A 16,494-nucleotide genomic window follows, 5' to 3' on the forward strand; every position below is an offset into this window, starting at 1 on the left:
AGATACACTAGAATGATGTATCTAAGTCTAAACTCTAAGGTTGAAGTGCAAATTCATGTAAATGTTATATCTATGAGTTGTGCTAAACTGATGAAAGCCTCATTCCCTAAGTCCTGGATATAAGAAAAAGGAAAAGAAAGGAAAATAAGGCCCAATGAATGGTAACTCATGTAGTCACTCCCTCTTTGGCAAACATATGAATATATACACTCCTAGTCACACTTGATCACATGTTTGTGATGGTTAAATAATGAAGTCCCCTTCTCCGCTTGCATTTTCACTTCATCATCTAAGCACCTACTTGAGGATCTAGGGAATGCTTGTTGCCTAAGGGTTTCATGTCTACTCTTGGTTTACTTATGTCACACTATGGTCAATTTATGCGATGGAGTGAAATACTTAAGTTTATGGAGTTATTAGAACATTGTATTAAGTTAGTCACCACACACACATGTATTACATCTCATTTTATCCACATGCGTGGGTTGGAGACTCATTGCTTGAGTGCTTTAACCTTTCTTGATGGTTTGATGTTACATTATGGATTATTCATGGATGATAGAGTCACTCACCTAGGGTAGTGTACTTTCTACATATTTGGAGGCATTTATGAGGGTTTCTATGCTCACATGTGTGACTCGTTGGAGGAGGGTCAATTTCTTCTTTGTACACATGGCATTTGCTTTGGTTTATGAATGAGATGTACAAGCTTCAAGCTTGGGATAGTATTCAAGTAAGTCTCTTATTGTTTATGTGGATGTTTGTCATAGTTTTGATTGGATAAGTAGCATCTTTCTAATAGATTGGTTGTATGTGCTACTCTCCTTGCATGGTGAATATCTTGCCTTAGTTTAATTGAAATTATCACAATAGTATTTTTCCTTGTAGATATTTGAAGTATATCCAACCTTAAAGGATTTAATGGTGTTTGGTGTCCAACACTATCTCTTTTTTATGGTTGTAGAACCTTCAAAACTAGTTTTGATTCACCCCATTAGCCCAAGTACACTTCTACGAATGAGTCACAACTTTCTAGCCATAAAAAATTCAATCCAAAACCTTTTTTCCTATTGTTAAGTAGATTTAGAAATTAACCTTGCTTGTTTGAAAGGCTTGGAGGAAAATTTGTAGGGGAATGAAAATGATTGAACATTCCTACTCTATCTCAGATTTAGAAATTAACCTTGTTCATTTGAAAGGTTTGGAAGAATTTAGAAATTAACCTTGTTCATTTGAAATGATTCAACATTCCTACTCTATCTCAGAGAAAACACATGTAGCTCTACTTAGCATGCATATGTAGAGGGAACTATCTCATGATCACAATTAATGGAGAGGAAAACAACCTCAAATATTTCTACTCTTTCCTTAAGCTCGTTGTATACCTATTTTTTTATTTTTTTATTTTTTTTGTGGTTCACAGACACCCTGGTCAACGGGTGGTCACTACGTCCACAGAAAAATCTGGGTTGATCGACCCCGAAGGAAATCTAGCCCTGCGGCCCACTAGCTAGGCATAACCCCAAGGGTTTCGGGCAGAATGGACCCTGTGACCTCCCAAATGGCGAGGCACTGATTTTGACCAACTGAGCTAACCCTTGGGGCTAGCTCGTTGTATACCTATATAAGCCTTGACATGAAATCTTTGCAATTGGATCTCCCATTAGAGAAATACAATGCAACTATCTTTCTCTCAAGCTCATAAACCATGACATTTTCACCTCCATTTATTATTTAGAAAATATTGCTTGTTAGAGACCAAGAGGGACTCTTTTCGATGGGCACGTGTAAGTGCATGAATATCACCACGGATTATGTAAGTTCACTAAGTTTTCGAGTAAAAAGAACTCTATAAAAATTAATTGAAATAAAACTTAAAAATAAGAAATTGAAGAAATTATTTTAGGAAAAAGTATATGTCAATTCTTTCTTTCAAAATAAAACAAAAACAAAAATAAATTATTACTTTTATTATTTTTTATAAATTATTACCCATGGTTTTGAGATTCAAGTTTATGAGAACCCATGGTATTCATGTGGAATATAACCTATTTAAAGGGGGGAAATTAAACCAACATAGATCCATCTTAACTCTAAATCTACCAAGACTTAGAATGATCAAATCGCGTGAGATGCAAACTTCTTTTAAAGTGAAAATATATTTGATCCCGGTCAATACTTAGTAAATCCAAAATTAATATGGATCTAAGCTAATATATAGTTGATATTTAAAAATAAATTTAAACTAATCAAGCAAGAACATCACTAAAACTATTGACCACCTCTTCCTTACCTGTCCGATCACAGTGGATCTCTGGAACACCACCCTCCGATCCTTCAATATACAATGTCAGTGGCAGGGTACCTCTGTCTTGGATGCATGGACATCATGGTGGAGTAACGTTGCTCCGATTAAGGCCAGGAACCTTCCCCTCCTCCTTTGTTGGGTGATTTGGATTGCACGGAACCAACACATCTTCCATAATACCCTACCTCATTGGCCCTCCATCTCTGCCCGAATACAGGCCACCTACATCTCCATACCTGACGACGAGGTGGCCCCTGCCTCTAGGAACATTGTCCCCGAGGTCATCAACCGAGAATACCCCTAGGCGTATTTCGATGGATCTGCACAGGATGTAGGTTGTGGGGGGGGCGCCATACTATACCTCTCTGCCACACACTACTTTAAAATACAAATGGGACTGGGAAGGGGCACCAATAACTACTCCGAGCTGATCACCCTAAGACATCTCCTACACTTTGCCATGGAGAAACAGTGCAGAAAAATACAAATTTTTGGGGACTCCAAGAATGTTATCAACTGGATAAACAACTCAACAAACTGTCATGCTTTTTCTCTTAGACCTATTTTGGAGGAGGCTCACAGACTCATTGCTCACTTTGATCATTTTGTCTGTCGCCATATCTACAGGGAATGCAACCAGCTTGCCGATTAGTTATCTAAGGAAGCTGCAAACCAGCCTCATGGTATATGGATGATACAGGAGCATAGGGATGGCGAGCAATACCAATATTACCATCGCCCTTATATGGACCGTATTAACTCTGAGGGGCATGTTTTTTACATGTTTATTTTGCTTACATTATCATAACATTGTATAGTTCGATACTTTAGATGTATATATATGATAGATAATAGTACTCCCTGCTTGGAGTCTTTTTTTGATCATTTAAAATACACAACCAATCAAGTTTCTCTGTGCATGGAGAATCAAAGATCTATTTTTGATACATTCTATTTTTGATAGGCAAAGGCCTCATCATATATCATATGCCACTGCATCTACAATATGTAATTTTCTTATATTAATGAAAATTATGATTTTTCCGAGAGAAAAAAAACTTTAAACTGACTAAAAAAGAAATGAAATTAAAATTAATTCACATTAATACCCTCTTTACAAAATATATATATATATATTTTCACTAACATAAAAAATAGCAAAAAATTATTAATCCACTAACATAATTAAATCTGGATTAACGAAGACCAAGTAAACAATTTTGAAAAAAAGGGCACTAGTTGAGGACAAATATATATCCTTCCAAGTTCGGTGAAAGGCAGTGATGAGAGCTCATATTCTTTTTTTCAGAGGAAAAAATCTGTATAGTTTATATTGAGATCATATAATGTTCTGAAGATACATGGCAGATGAGAACCATAAAGATCTTGATCAAAACAGTCGATCAAACGGATCATCATAGCGAGAAACCATATAAAGTAGATCATGTTTAAAAACAAACGATCGATGGATCAGCAAATTGAGAACCTGTAGTGACTTATAGCCGGCATGAGCATATAAAGGGGCAGAGGGTAACTGCCAGAAGCGAAAAGAGATGGAAGATAAGCAGAAGCAAAAAGAGTTGCCAGCAACAGATGAAAAACTAGACAGGAGGCATGGATCCTGTGATCAGTGAGATGATGGAGTCCAGCGGCAGATAGGAGTCCTGAAAGACGCGGCTACACCGCCATTTCCAGATATGCCAAATGGTAAGGAGGAATAAAGCGAGCTAGGAAGGTCGTTGAGAGGACCACCAGAGAAATGCATCCTGGACCGTGGAGAAAAAAAGGATGGGAAAACCATAGAAGGAGGATAGCTCGTTCCAGATATCAGAAGAAGCCGCGCAGTGAAAGAACATGTGGATGTTCGTTTCCAGCTCAGTAAGGCAGAGAATGCATCGACTCAGACCGTGCCACCCTTTCTTTTGTAGAACATCCCAGGCAAGGTTTCTGTTGTAGAAAAGGAGCCAGCCAAAAAGGATGGATTTTAGAGGGCAGGAGGCTTTCCAGAAATTGTGAGGAAAGAGAGAAGGGGAGGGGGGGATGTGAGATGAAAGGGCGGAGTATAGACGACGGACAGTGATGGGGTGGATGGAGGAGTCCGGGGACCAGATTAGTTCGTCCTTTGTTCCAAGTTGAAGGATCCTCCGGCGAGAAAAAGAGAGGGTGGCGGAGGACCAAAGGGGGCGGAGGGGAGGAGGGATATGTAGTTGATGCTCCGTTTTCCAAATGGGCTCAAGAGAGGACCATGAATCGATGAGCTTGGACCAGGTGAAAAAGCCCCTAGAGTGGAAGAAGGTGAGAAGAGCCGGGGGGATCTGAGATTCTAAATCATATAAGGTAGGATCAAGAGCAATAAGAACTGATGAACCTGAAAAAAAAACCCATTTAAGATTGTTCATGAAGAACCATTGATTCTTTCTGAAGCTGCACCAAATAGGAGAACCGTGTCTGATCCCGAGAGATGACCTTCTGAGCCAGTGTTCCATGTTCCGGCCTTTTAAATACTTCTGCTTGATAAGTGCGGACCACGGGCTGTTCCCGAAAAAACCCCTGTGCATGGACTTGCAGATGAGCGCGTTCCCAAAAATCCTCATGTTTAAAAGGCCCCAACCCCCATTCTTTTTTGAGTTTGTAATAATATCCATTCGTGCAAGGTGTATCTTTGATTGATAAGAATGGCCACCCCATAGGAAATTAGCAGCAATTGACTGCATAATTTTGATGACCTTGGCGGGGAGGACGAAGAGGTGTCCCCAATAGACTGCGAGTTGTGAGAGAACCGCTTGAACGAGAATGAATCTGCCAGCTAGGGATAACAGCCGCAGTTCCCATTTGGAGACTTTGTTGTAGAACCTGTCAATAAGCCACAACCAATCGTTGAACTTATTGTTTTTTACTTTGAGGCGATAACCGAGATATGTAAGACCATCTGATAGGAGAGCGAGGTTGATGCCGAAACGGCCCGCTATCCAGAGAGCTGTAGCTAGATTGGAATTATTGTGGTATAGCTTAGTTTTCTCGTTATTGATCATGAGGCCCGTAGCTGCTCGGAACTTCTGAAAGATAACATATAAACAGGCCCAAGAAGACTTACATAGCATTGCAAAGATTAAAATGTCGTCCACAAAAAAGTTGTGTGTAAGTGAGATATCCTTACAGATCTTAACAGGTTTACATCTACCTTGGGCGACAGCATGGTTGATATGCGTGCTAAGAGAGTTCATTACCAATATAAAGAGGAGAGGGGACAGTGGGCATCCCTGTCGGAGCCCTCTTTCGGCCTGGAAGAACGTCGTTGGGATTCCATTTATAATGACAGAGTAATGAACAGATTCAACGCATGCCATGATCCAGCTGCACGCGCGTGGCGAGAGACCAATTTTTGCCAGGAGAACTCTAAGGAAGCTCCAACTAACGCAGTCAAAAGCCTTTGTGAGATCAATTTTAAGGGCGGCCGCATCAATGTTCCTGGAGGAGATGGAGTAGATGCCTTCTTGAGCTAGGGCGACAGCGTCGAGGATAAGCCTGTCTTTTAGAAAAGCATGTTGTTGATGAGTAATAAAGGAACTGAGGGTTTTTTTCATGCGCTCGGCAATAAGCTTGGAGATAATCTTGTAAAGTGCATTGCATAAGGCAATGGGCCTGTAATCCCCGAAAGATGAGGATTTATCTTTTTTTGGTATCAATGCAATAAAGGTGGCCGATAGAGCGCTGTTGATACTCCCAGACTGGCAAGTGGCATTGATCATATTGAGGAGGTCATTTTTGAGAAGATCATAAAAATGAGAGTAGAATTCCACCGGAATTCCATCGGGCCCCGGACTCTTATCTTTTTTAAAACCTTTTATAATGCTGGTAAGCTCCCCCTCAGATATAGGTCTAAGGAAATCCTCATTAGCGGCATCGTCAAACATAATCGGAAGGTGATTAACCGCCCACAACATGTCATAGATGTCATTTTGTTGACGCTTATATTGGGCACTGAAAAAAGAAGTGGCCGCAGCGGAGATATCAGCCTGGGAGAAGAGGGGAGTTCCACTACTATCTTCCATTCTCCATATCGAGTTCCTAGTTCTGCGGGCGCTTGCAAAGTTATGGAAAAACTTTGTGTTCCTGTCGCCCTGTTTGAGCCATAAAGCTCGGCTTTTCAACCTCCAGGATGCCTCCTCTTTTAGGAGCAGAGCTTGTTTCCTTTTTTCCAGAGACCAAAGGTGAACCTTTTTGTCAATAGAGAGGCCATGAAGATGGATAGTTGACGAGATCATATTTATTTCGAGGATGATGTTGCTGAGATCCCGAGAGTCTGATTGCTTCTTCTTGATCTGCCAAGATTTTATTCCCTCCCGAAGCTTGTTGATTTTATCACGAAAAGTAAGGAAGGGAGCCTCTTCGGAATTAATGATATGTCCCCAGCTGGATTTGACGAAGGCCACAAAGGATTCATCCTGAAGATAAACAGAGTTAAATTTGAAAGAGTAGCCCATTCTTTGATGATCACGCACCCATTCCAGGAAAATGGGCTTGTGATCAGATGTGATAGCGTCTCCTGTTTTGGCAATGGGCATCCCCCATTTTTCAATGATGGCTGTCGACAGCAGAAAGCGATCAATTCGCTTTGCAATGAAGGCAGGACCCAATCTGCCATTGTCCCATGTGGGGGACATGGGGACCGGTATGATGTCAACCAAGTCTCTTTTTAGGAACTCCCCTCGCATTTTGACAGCCAGATTGTCCGTAGAAGAGCATTGACCCCAGCATTCTTGCGAGCTGAGCGTGAAATTTAAATCACCTGCAATGAGCAGAGAGTTTATATCAAGAATACCTGAATCAAGGAGAGAATCCCAAAAGGGAAGTCTGTTCCGATATGGCGCATATACATTGAGCAAATTGATTGGGTGGGGCCTTCCTCGAATGGTTGCCGAGATGAGGATACCAGCTAGACACTTATATGCTTTGGCTTTTACCACGAGAGGATCCCATAGAGATACAAGGCCACCCGACAGGCCGTCAGCGCTGATAGCAGCCATGTGCCAAGAGGGGAACATTCTTCTGAAGAAAGCCAGGGCAATCGAGCTGGAATGCATGGTCTCCTGTACAAAAATGATATGAGGACTAGCCGATAGGATTTCGCCAATCATGGCGAAATCCGGGTCCAAATCATTCTTTTCAATTGGTAATTACCATATAAGACTTCCGCACTTCTGAAATTAAATTTTCTCTACAATGTTTTGTGTTTCTTCGTAACAGGAAATTGATTTGATTGCAGGTAATTGCCAGGGCAAAGTCGAAGGTAATGTTGAGAAAGCGAGCTTCAAATCTCGATTCCTCCTGCTACAACTCTAAAAATTAAAAGTAAAATTGACAATTTTATAGTAATGTTGCACTGACATGGTTTTGCAATACATTTTATTTAGTATGTATTGTCTTCACAGTTGATAAGACCCTAAGATATATGACCAGGAACTCCAGCAAGGAGGATTTGTTGAACCTACAGATGAAAGGTATTACCAGGTTCATCATCCTGGTATGTTTTTTGGGTTCATTTTGAAATATGTGGAGGTTCAACATTTTTTTTCTAATTTGTGCAAATTATGGGGTGTTTGAAGTGGGTGAGGAGCTACCACCTCAGTGTCCTTTAGTGGTTCTCCATCCCAAGGACACAGATTCCCGAACCAAGGTGCTCATAGAGGTATGATAACAACGCCTAAATGGTTGCCATTCTTTATGGGTAGAAAAAGGGTTATTTGTATCACTTTCAGAATGAAATTATGATATTGATACAAAGTTTACCCATCGGGAGGATTCGAAGGGTTATCAGACCATCAGAGAGTTCCCCAACTGGTTCATACTAACGACAAATGTTCGACAACTCCATCATTCTGTTCAAGGAATTCAGGGCAACAATTTTAATTTCAAAGTTTTCCTTCATAACGTTGTGGATTTAACAAACCACAATTTGTTTTTCTTCCATGTTAAGGCCAACAACCAATATGACATTTCCACTGAGGTTGCCTTTCGATTTTCCTCACTTTAACTCATTTCCTCTCGCATCCAGGCTTTGCTTTGTCCTCTGTTTTGGCCTCGTATGATCACTACGCAAAACCAACACGACTCTTGTTATTTACAATCTATTGCAGGAGCTTCGCTTTTCTTCTTTGGAGGCCAATACATGCCAGTCTTGAATGTCAATACCCTCACTTCCCATGCTCAAGCAGATCTCTAGCAAACAATCCCAACTCTGTATACACAACCTGCCTCTCGGGCTTTGAAAGCTCCAAGGCTCAATCGTAAAGGTGCTTGGGCCTTGCACAACTTCTGGTCAACCATGGCTTCTCACCTACACACGGGACCCAAAAAACTACCCTCCAATCGTTGTCGGTGCTTCCTTGAATGTGTGGCACGATAACCTCCCAAACCCTTGGATGCAAATAAAACCAACAATGTTTGAACAAGTTCAATCATGTGGGTTCCAAATCAATGGCTCTGATTTGCAATCCTCAACCCTCAGCACTTGACCTTCCTCCTTGGCACCAAACTACCTCAACTGAGTCGAGATTCTTGTTGTATCACCTTGCAGATAGTTCCCAACTGCAAGGAACTATGCTAAGGAAACAATAAACCTATTTAGGCCTCAGCTAGCCCTTGAACCAGAGGGGGCTTACGTACCTCAAATGTTACGTGGCTTACTTGTTGTTCACTATACTAAATAACAGCTTTAGGTTGAGCACAATGGCCAGATTTAGATGATGGAAAAATGGTGGAATAGGCTGAGAATCAGGATGAAAAAGAGTTGGGATAAAACAGTGTAAATCTGAGATAGCCAAGAGAGTGTCCATTGGGCATGGAGTCCTGAAAGATAGTGCACAAAGCTAATAAGCGAAAGGTGGAAGAAATTAGGAAGAAAAATAACACTCGGACATTCATCGAATGTCTTTGATATTTGTTACTTGTAGAAAGCACACTAGAATAACATTCTAGTGGTTAAATAACATAACATAATTTCATCATATCAAATCAGGGCAGCAATTTATCGATGTAGAGGGATAATACAAACAGTTTATTTGCATTATATTCTTAGTATAAAACATAACATTGTCAGGAGAAACGAGGGAAGTTGATTCTTAGCTTAGCCTCATTGGTGTTTCATATGATTTAACTAATGCTCAGCTTGAAACAGAAAGAAAAAAATATGAAATTTAAAGGTGCTCAACACTAAAATAGTTAAGGAAAACAAACTCTATTTATTCTAGGCCATGAATCCAAGAGAAACCTCTCTGGATATGAGAGGTCACAAAATATAGAGACCCATCGTGCTTACAAAAAATAGACAACCCTTAAGCTGCTAATCACCTCCTAGTGCCAAAGTCCCCCCTTTATCTTCTAGTTTAAATGATAAAACAACTTATTGTTATGAGAACAACAGTCCCATATCTACATATAAAAATAGGATGTAGATTTTTCGGTTCAATTTTCAGTTGTGTCATTTAGCCAGATTCTGTTGAAACTGCATAGAGGTTCAGGGAACCAACTTATCCACCGGTCCACATAAATACATCTAAAGTTTCTTGAATCACAAATCAAAATCTGGGCTTAACTATTGACATTTGTTGTGAAGAGGACCCACTTTACTGTCTAAAAAATTCAAAGAATAAGTTGAACTCGTCACACTTTTTTTAACATGGATAAACTTCTTGAATTCGGCCAAGTCACCTTTAGCCGTGACCATATTTTTCCCTCATTCTTGAATTTCGAACCATGAAAACAAACATTCATATTTTGTTTCCCAATGGATGCCTTGTGGAAACAAGGGAAGACAACATTTTCTAATCGGATGATGATGTCAACTTAACTCTTCTGGATGCATTGCACCACGTTAAAAATTCCCCATAATTTTTTTTTCCTGTACAGGCCTACTTCTCTAACTCTAAGGGCATCCAGAGTAATTGACTTGTTAACCTGCAACAATCACCACAATCTTTTTGTCCTTTCACTTTTAGGTATATGAGGCTTGGAAATATAGAAGTTAATGGAATCAAAGACAGTGACCCAATTAAGTTCACCAAGTCTCCCAAAAATGGAAGAATGGGAATAGTAAAAGTGTTCACCATGAAATGAATGGCTGATAAAGCGAATTAAAATGTTACGTTGAGAAAATTCCTTCTCGTCTTGGTAAGAAAACCTTGTGTCAAAGGTCTCGTATATAACAACACAAAACATATGTTGTGATATAATGTACTGTAAGAACATTGTTGCATTTGATAAAACCTTTGCCCATTTAGGCCCACTTACAACATTGAGAAGATAATCAGATACTGATGATCCATATGCCCAATAACCAATTATAGTGATAGTGTAGTAAATTAATAGCACAATTAAGAATTGGAAATAGAAAGCCCTGTGCATGTTTCTAACTTTCTAATAGCTGGTTTTTTTAGTGTTGCTTGAAGCTGAGGAAGCATGCCACTGTTGCTTGCAAATATGATTGTTGCAATTCCATTCAACACATTTAAAACCTTCTGTTGGTTGTTCCATTCAGTTTGTAATTCTTTGAGTTGGATTGACCATTCGATATTGACATTTTCATCACTATAACAATATATATGGAGGTGAAGAATGCTGAAATCCCACACTCCCCATAACGAAGTTGAGAAACTGCAGAATGTACGTTATATAATACATCTTCCTTCCTAAAGTAAAACGCATCGAATCTTTGTATCTGATGAACTGTTTTCCATCTATTATATGCATTTTTGCCAGGAAACAGTTTGCATAGAGTGATAAAACAACTAGGACGACCATGGAAACTGTGGCACTATCTATTTCTACCTAATGTTTATATATGCTCAAGTCAGCGCTCATTTGGCTCCTACTACGACCATCCCCTGCACGAACTTGGTCAAAGCTGCTATCAACATCTTTCTACTTATTGATTCCTTTGCAATCCTTATCCACGACCTCTAATAATCCCTTGGAGCCCAGTGCTAAACATGAGCATTAGATTGACCCAACATGCTGACTTTGTCATTGCAACCTTCAGCTGACGGCACCAGATTCTCGTTCACCCATGCAATATAAAGTTATACATTCAGGTGCTTAGTCATGAACACTAGTCTCTCAAACACCCATCTCTAAGGGGGTGGCTAAAACTAGTTACACCCAATGCTAATAAACATACACAATGGTTAATCCACCTCTTGGTCAATTTTAACTCAGGCAAAAACATTGTTCGATAACCAGATGCTTCACTCTTGGCTTCGCTATGCTAGGTACTAGACTGGGTGAAACCAAAACCATGCATACACGAATCAATCGGATTTAATGCAGAGACACTCAATCATTGCACAGGGTATCAATACATATCCTTATAGAGGAATTAAACACATACTCATACCAAATAATTGGACACCAGAATTGGCTAGAAAACCTCGGCTTCTGGTATTACTCAGACTAGAATATTTATAGAGGAAATCATGGGCCCGAGCTTGCATATGAGGGGGTTATTTAGAAAATAATGTGTAAGATATACTTTAGAAATAAAGGGATGGTGGATTTCCAAGACGAGTGCTTGTCCAATGGGTGATGGAGTTCATAGAGGCTTGTGACGAGAGACCATCATAATTAGAGAATAAGTTGATTGGAGACCACAGTCACCATAGTTGTAGATATATATTGAGCTTTGTGCATACCAAATACAAAAGAATAATCGAGATATTGGTTAAGTTCTAACTTGAATTAAAGAGGAGTCAAGTTTTTGATATATTTTGTTGAATCCTAACTCGAATAAGAAGTGGAACAATCACTTTTTGAGCCAATTCTAGATGCATTGCATCCATCAAAGTGTGCATTAATAAACCCAAAGTTTGTAAGGCAGCATGACTAAGATGTCAAGTTCATACTTTTTAGTTGTATTAGTGAAATATCTAGAATAACAACGCCTCAAGAATCATATGATGATGATTTAAAGAGAAAATATTTCAATTGATTGTCAAAAGCTTTTTGGTGCATACTAAATTGCTAGTAGGTTGTTAATACTACTAGCAATCGTTCATCTTCCTATTATTCTGCCAAGTCCTCTTCTCTGTGTATTAATCAGACATCACAACAGTTTTAGAACAAATTGTATTCTCCAGTAATTTCATTACAGGTTCATCATTTATGAATGCATTCAAATTCATTCTACTCATAATCACAAACAAAGTCTAATAAAGATATATTTACAGGGTTTTCAACATCCTGTAATTACAACCAATTTATCTTGAGCAATGATCCAACTGTTCCTGCACCTAAAATGTTATAGATCCACATTTCCAACTAAACTTTGCATGCCATTTACTATTCATTTTATAGTTAGATTTCACCATTACAGAGCTTTAGTCATGACCTTGGCTATTTAACATTTAATGACAAAATATCCATCAATTTGTCTCACACCTGAATTTTATCTCAATTGTGGAAAACTATAGGTTTTAATACCTTCTACTTTCATATGTTATCAATTAATTGGATCTGCACTCATATCTACAATTTCAACTTGTAGGGCGAATTCCTTCATATGCTATTTAGCTTTGAACATGGAATTTGATTCCACGAGGAATCAAATCTCTTGACCTTACCTTTATCAATCATAATTGGAACTTAAATTTGCATGAACAGATCCCTTACCTTGAAGATATCATCAACTGGTGATTTCCCACCGCATCACAGTCATTTGGAAATAGATCTTGATTCTCAAGGAGATCGAAACCTATTGACAACGCCCCTTTGTAACTCAATGCTAACTTTAGTTCTAGAATTGAAATAACGAGATTCCCCAATCACATGATTTGACCAACCTTTTCAATGTTGAATCAAAATAACCATTTTCACTATTCCTGTACATGGACATTCACCGCGATTTTCTCTAGGTATGCAAGCATAATAGTTCACCATTTATACTTGTTCTAGATCTCACAGATTGATCATATCTTGGTCAATAATTTAGTTCCCAGAATCTGATTTTACATTTCTCAACACAGAAATCTCCAAGACCACACATTGGTTAGTGACAAATTGCTAAGTGTATGACCATGCATTGACCACAAGATTTTAATTAATTTCTGAAACCTGCGAAGGTAGAGAACTTATGAACTGGGTTTGTTTCCTCCATTATCAATGCCACAACTCAAAATTCCATTCACCATTTGAGGTTGTCGTATTACGGTTTACCCAAGCAATATTAGTCCACATAACATTCTTCCATTCTCCAAAGTTCAATTTCAATCTTGGTCAACGCAGAGCAAAGTTAAGCCATTTTAAATAGAATATGAAGGACTCAATTCATCAGTCCGAGTACAACACAATCATAAAACCTCAGTCAAATCCCCAACAATTCAATAGATGACCATTTAACTGTAATTTAACATACAAAGATCCCATCTTGCCATTAATTCCCTTCATCACGCAGATTTCCATTTCTAAATAAGGTATTTTTAATCCTTCTTACAAGAATCTAGCATTCATGTAGTTGATATTACTGAGATAAATAAACTTACGTACTATATTATGGAATATTCAAATTTAGGGATAATACATAGGCATAGATAAATGCAACACAATTTCATATAAAAATGCTTCCATAATCAAATTCAGAAATACAAAATTTACATGATATACAATATCTGCCCCAACCTTGGCCTCTTTCACTTCTTACCATAGTCACACTCTACATCTAGCTCTTTCTCATAGCACGTAGGCTTACAATAGTTAAATACAACTTTTAGAAATAAAACAAATTTGTTTTAGATTCTATAATCTTTCTAACTGATCCTAAGATCTTGCTAAGATCTATCTCTACAATATCTCATGCCTAAAAGGAAAATTCTCACACAACTAATACCATCCATTCAAATCTTCTAGATTTATGACTCATTCTCTAGAAAATCATTTATCAACTTATTAAATTCAATTCTTTACATAAAGGAACTGAATTCCTTATGAAATATCAAGACCCCTCCTTTGTAGTTTGTCTACAAAAGTTTGATGGCTTTGGAAGTGACGATGCTCCTACATCACTTTTAGAGGTTTGATCACTTGAAAAATCCCTAGTTTCGAAGGATCACGTTAAAATCGTATCTACTTTGACATTGATGATTATCACCTTGATTTAAAAAAAAGTGAAGATGTATGACAACAATTATTATCTATTTTTCTAATTGACTTAAGAAGAGAAAAATAAGCCATTTTACTAGTTTCACATTCTCTTATTGTAAATATTGTTCATCAATGTGTAGAAACATTGAGGCCATCTTTGACCATAGAATTCATAGATATTCAATAGTCCTTAATCAAGACCAAAATTCATTAGATAAATAAATTCACATATGAAATAAGATATTAAAGAATGCATCGATGACTAGGGCAAAGCTCAAGTAGTTGAGATAAATTTCAATGTTGATGATAAAATTGGAGTTCAAACAATTAAATTTGAAGATAAATCATGCAGAACCACATATTGATGAAGTTTGGGTCACTACTCAAACTCATGATCATTCACAAAGGATTGAAGTGAATTTCATTGAAAATCTTATTTTTCCTAATGAATTCCATTATTGAGACTTATGTTGCATCATTTTTGTTGCAACATCTTCTAGTCATTATTATTTGGATCCTTGTCATATGTAAAATATTCCTTCGATTGCTTGAGGGATTGAATTGCCAGTTTAATTGATGAGTGCAATCCTTGATGTGTTAAATGAACAATAAGATATCTTGTTGATTTGTAACACCAACTGAATGTTGATTTGTATAGCTTGGTAGGTACTCCAGTGGCCTAGGAGTTGGGTTTGTGAAGTAAATAAATAAATAAGGAGGCTTAGTGATGAATAGTGTTTACATCTTTGATCAATGATAAATACTCGGAGTGTGGAGAAGATTTGGTTAGTTTGATAGAGAGTGTATGTTACATGAGTGCAGAGTTATAGAGCAGATCAAAGCTCAGTTTTGAAGCACATTTCAAAGAATGATGGAGCTACACTAGATCTACATGCTTAATCTATTTGTTCTACTACAGTTCGTGGCTCCCAAATTCTGCTAGTATGGAGAGGAGAAATATTGTAGTAATTGTTGTCGTTTCAGATCAGGGTTTATATTGATGATGCATTTGTGTTGTAGGGCTATTATTGGAGAGATTTTCATTATGGCTTCAATATATTAGTTTTTACCTGGCTGCATGAGTTTTATTACGGTTGTGTGTGTAGATCATATTGTTATTGTGTTATTGTAGGGTTTGATCTTGTTGAGCATATTTTGGATGAGTTTGTTGTTGCAGAGTTGAGTTTTGATGAGCATATTTATTTGTGTTGGGCTGATGTATTGTTTGAGATGCTTGTAGTGAGATTGCTCTGAAGAGGACTATGTATCAGGTTTTGTATTCAGTTTTTGTTGCAAATTGTGTTGGATGTATGAGTTTATTGTGTATTGGGTCCAATTTGAAAATGGGATGAAAAGTGGCCCATGTATTGATTGTATTAACACAAACGTTGTTGTTGCTTTGCCAAGGGGTTCAGTGTGAAAATTATGAAACATGGCCTCAGAAGATTGACAAATCGTGGTAGCTTGGTGAAAGAAGGGGTGGGTGCTCCTTACCGATGGGTGTCAGAAAATCAACACATTGGGAGTGGTATCTCCATCTAGTGGTGGCTAGATAGTTCAGTGATATCTAGGTGAGGCTCATCGGTCATGGTGGCTTCTAGTGGATGGGCGTCCGTAGAGTCATAGTAGATACTTCTTTGTTGGTTATAAACAACTATATTGATGTAATATGATTTGTTTATTAATGAATTTTGAGAAAAGCAACAACAACAACAACAAGGGTGGTTTTTGCCTTGGAGTGGGTTTTTCACCAGGTATCTCAATGTCTCTATGTGTGCATATTATTTGGTTATGTTGATATTCATAGTTGTTTGCATTGTTACTTTTATGGTTGATGTTTAGCTTTATTATGCTGCTTATGATTCATGATATGCATAGATATGCTTATGTGTTGTGCTGCTAATAAGTGAATGAATTAAGGCTTGAAGAGAAAAGACAAAAATTGATAAAAATTGAATATAAGGCACAATATTGATTCACCCCCCCTTCTTAGTATTGTTTCACATTTCCGATATATACACAAGTCTTGTGTATGTGTTGATCCTTTGTGAGGCTGA

The 16,494-nt window shown here is 38.1% G+C and overlaps 1 protein-coding gene across 1 annotated transcript; it reads left to right on the plus strand.

Moving 5' to 3' along the window:
- The first annotated feature begins 7,443 nt into the window (after positions 1 to 7,443).
- On the plus strand, positions 7,444 to 16,136 carry LOC149172181 (uncharacterized). Its single transcript, XM_089427668.1, has 5 exons — positions 7,444 to 7,481; positions 7,575 to 7,598; positions 7,741 to 7,809; positions 7,915 to 7,997; positions 15,845 to 16,136. The coding sequence occupies exons 1-5, from the start codon at positions 7,445 to 7,447 to the stop codon at positions 15,977 to 15,979; spliced, it is 348 nt and encodes a 115-aa protein (XP_089283794.1). The 5' UTR covers position 7,444; the 3' UTR covers positions 15,980 to 16,136.
- The last annotated feature ends 358 nt before the right edge of the window (positions 16,137 to 16,494 follow it).

This window comes from Pinus tabuliformis, chromosome 4_2, assembly GCF_031772625.1.
Source record: "Pinus tabuliformis cultivar Carrire ecotype Pingquan chromosome 4_2, CPIR1, whole genome shotgun sequence".
NCBI classification, from domain to species: Eukaryota; Viridiplantae; Streptophyta; class Pinopsida; order Pinales; family Pinaceae; genus Pinus; species Pinus tabuliformis.

Coding starts and splice junctions, on each gene's coding strand:
- LOC149172181 (XM_089427668.1), top strand. CDS start 7,445: ATGGCGAAATCCGGGTCCAAATCATTCTTTTCAATTG. Junction 7,599..7,740: donor TTGCCAGGGCAAAGTCGAAG/GTAATGTTGAGA, acceptor TTGTCTTCACAG/TTGATAAGACCCTAAGATAT. Junction 7,998..15,844: donor GAACCAAGGTGCTCATAGAG/GTATGATAACAA, acceptor TGCTTTGCCAAG/GGGTTCAGTGTGAAAATTAT.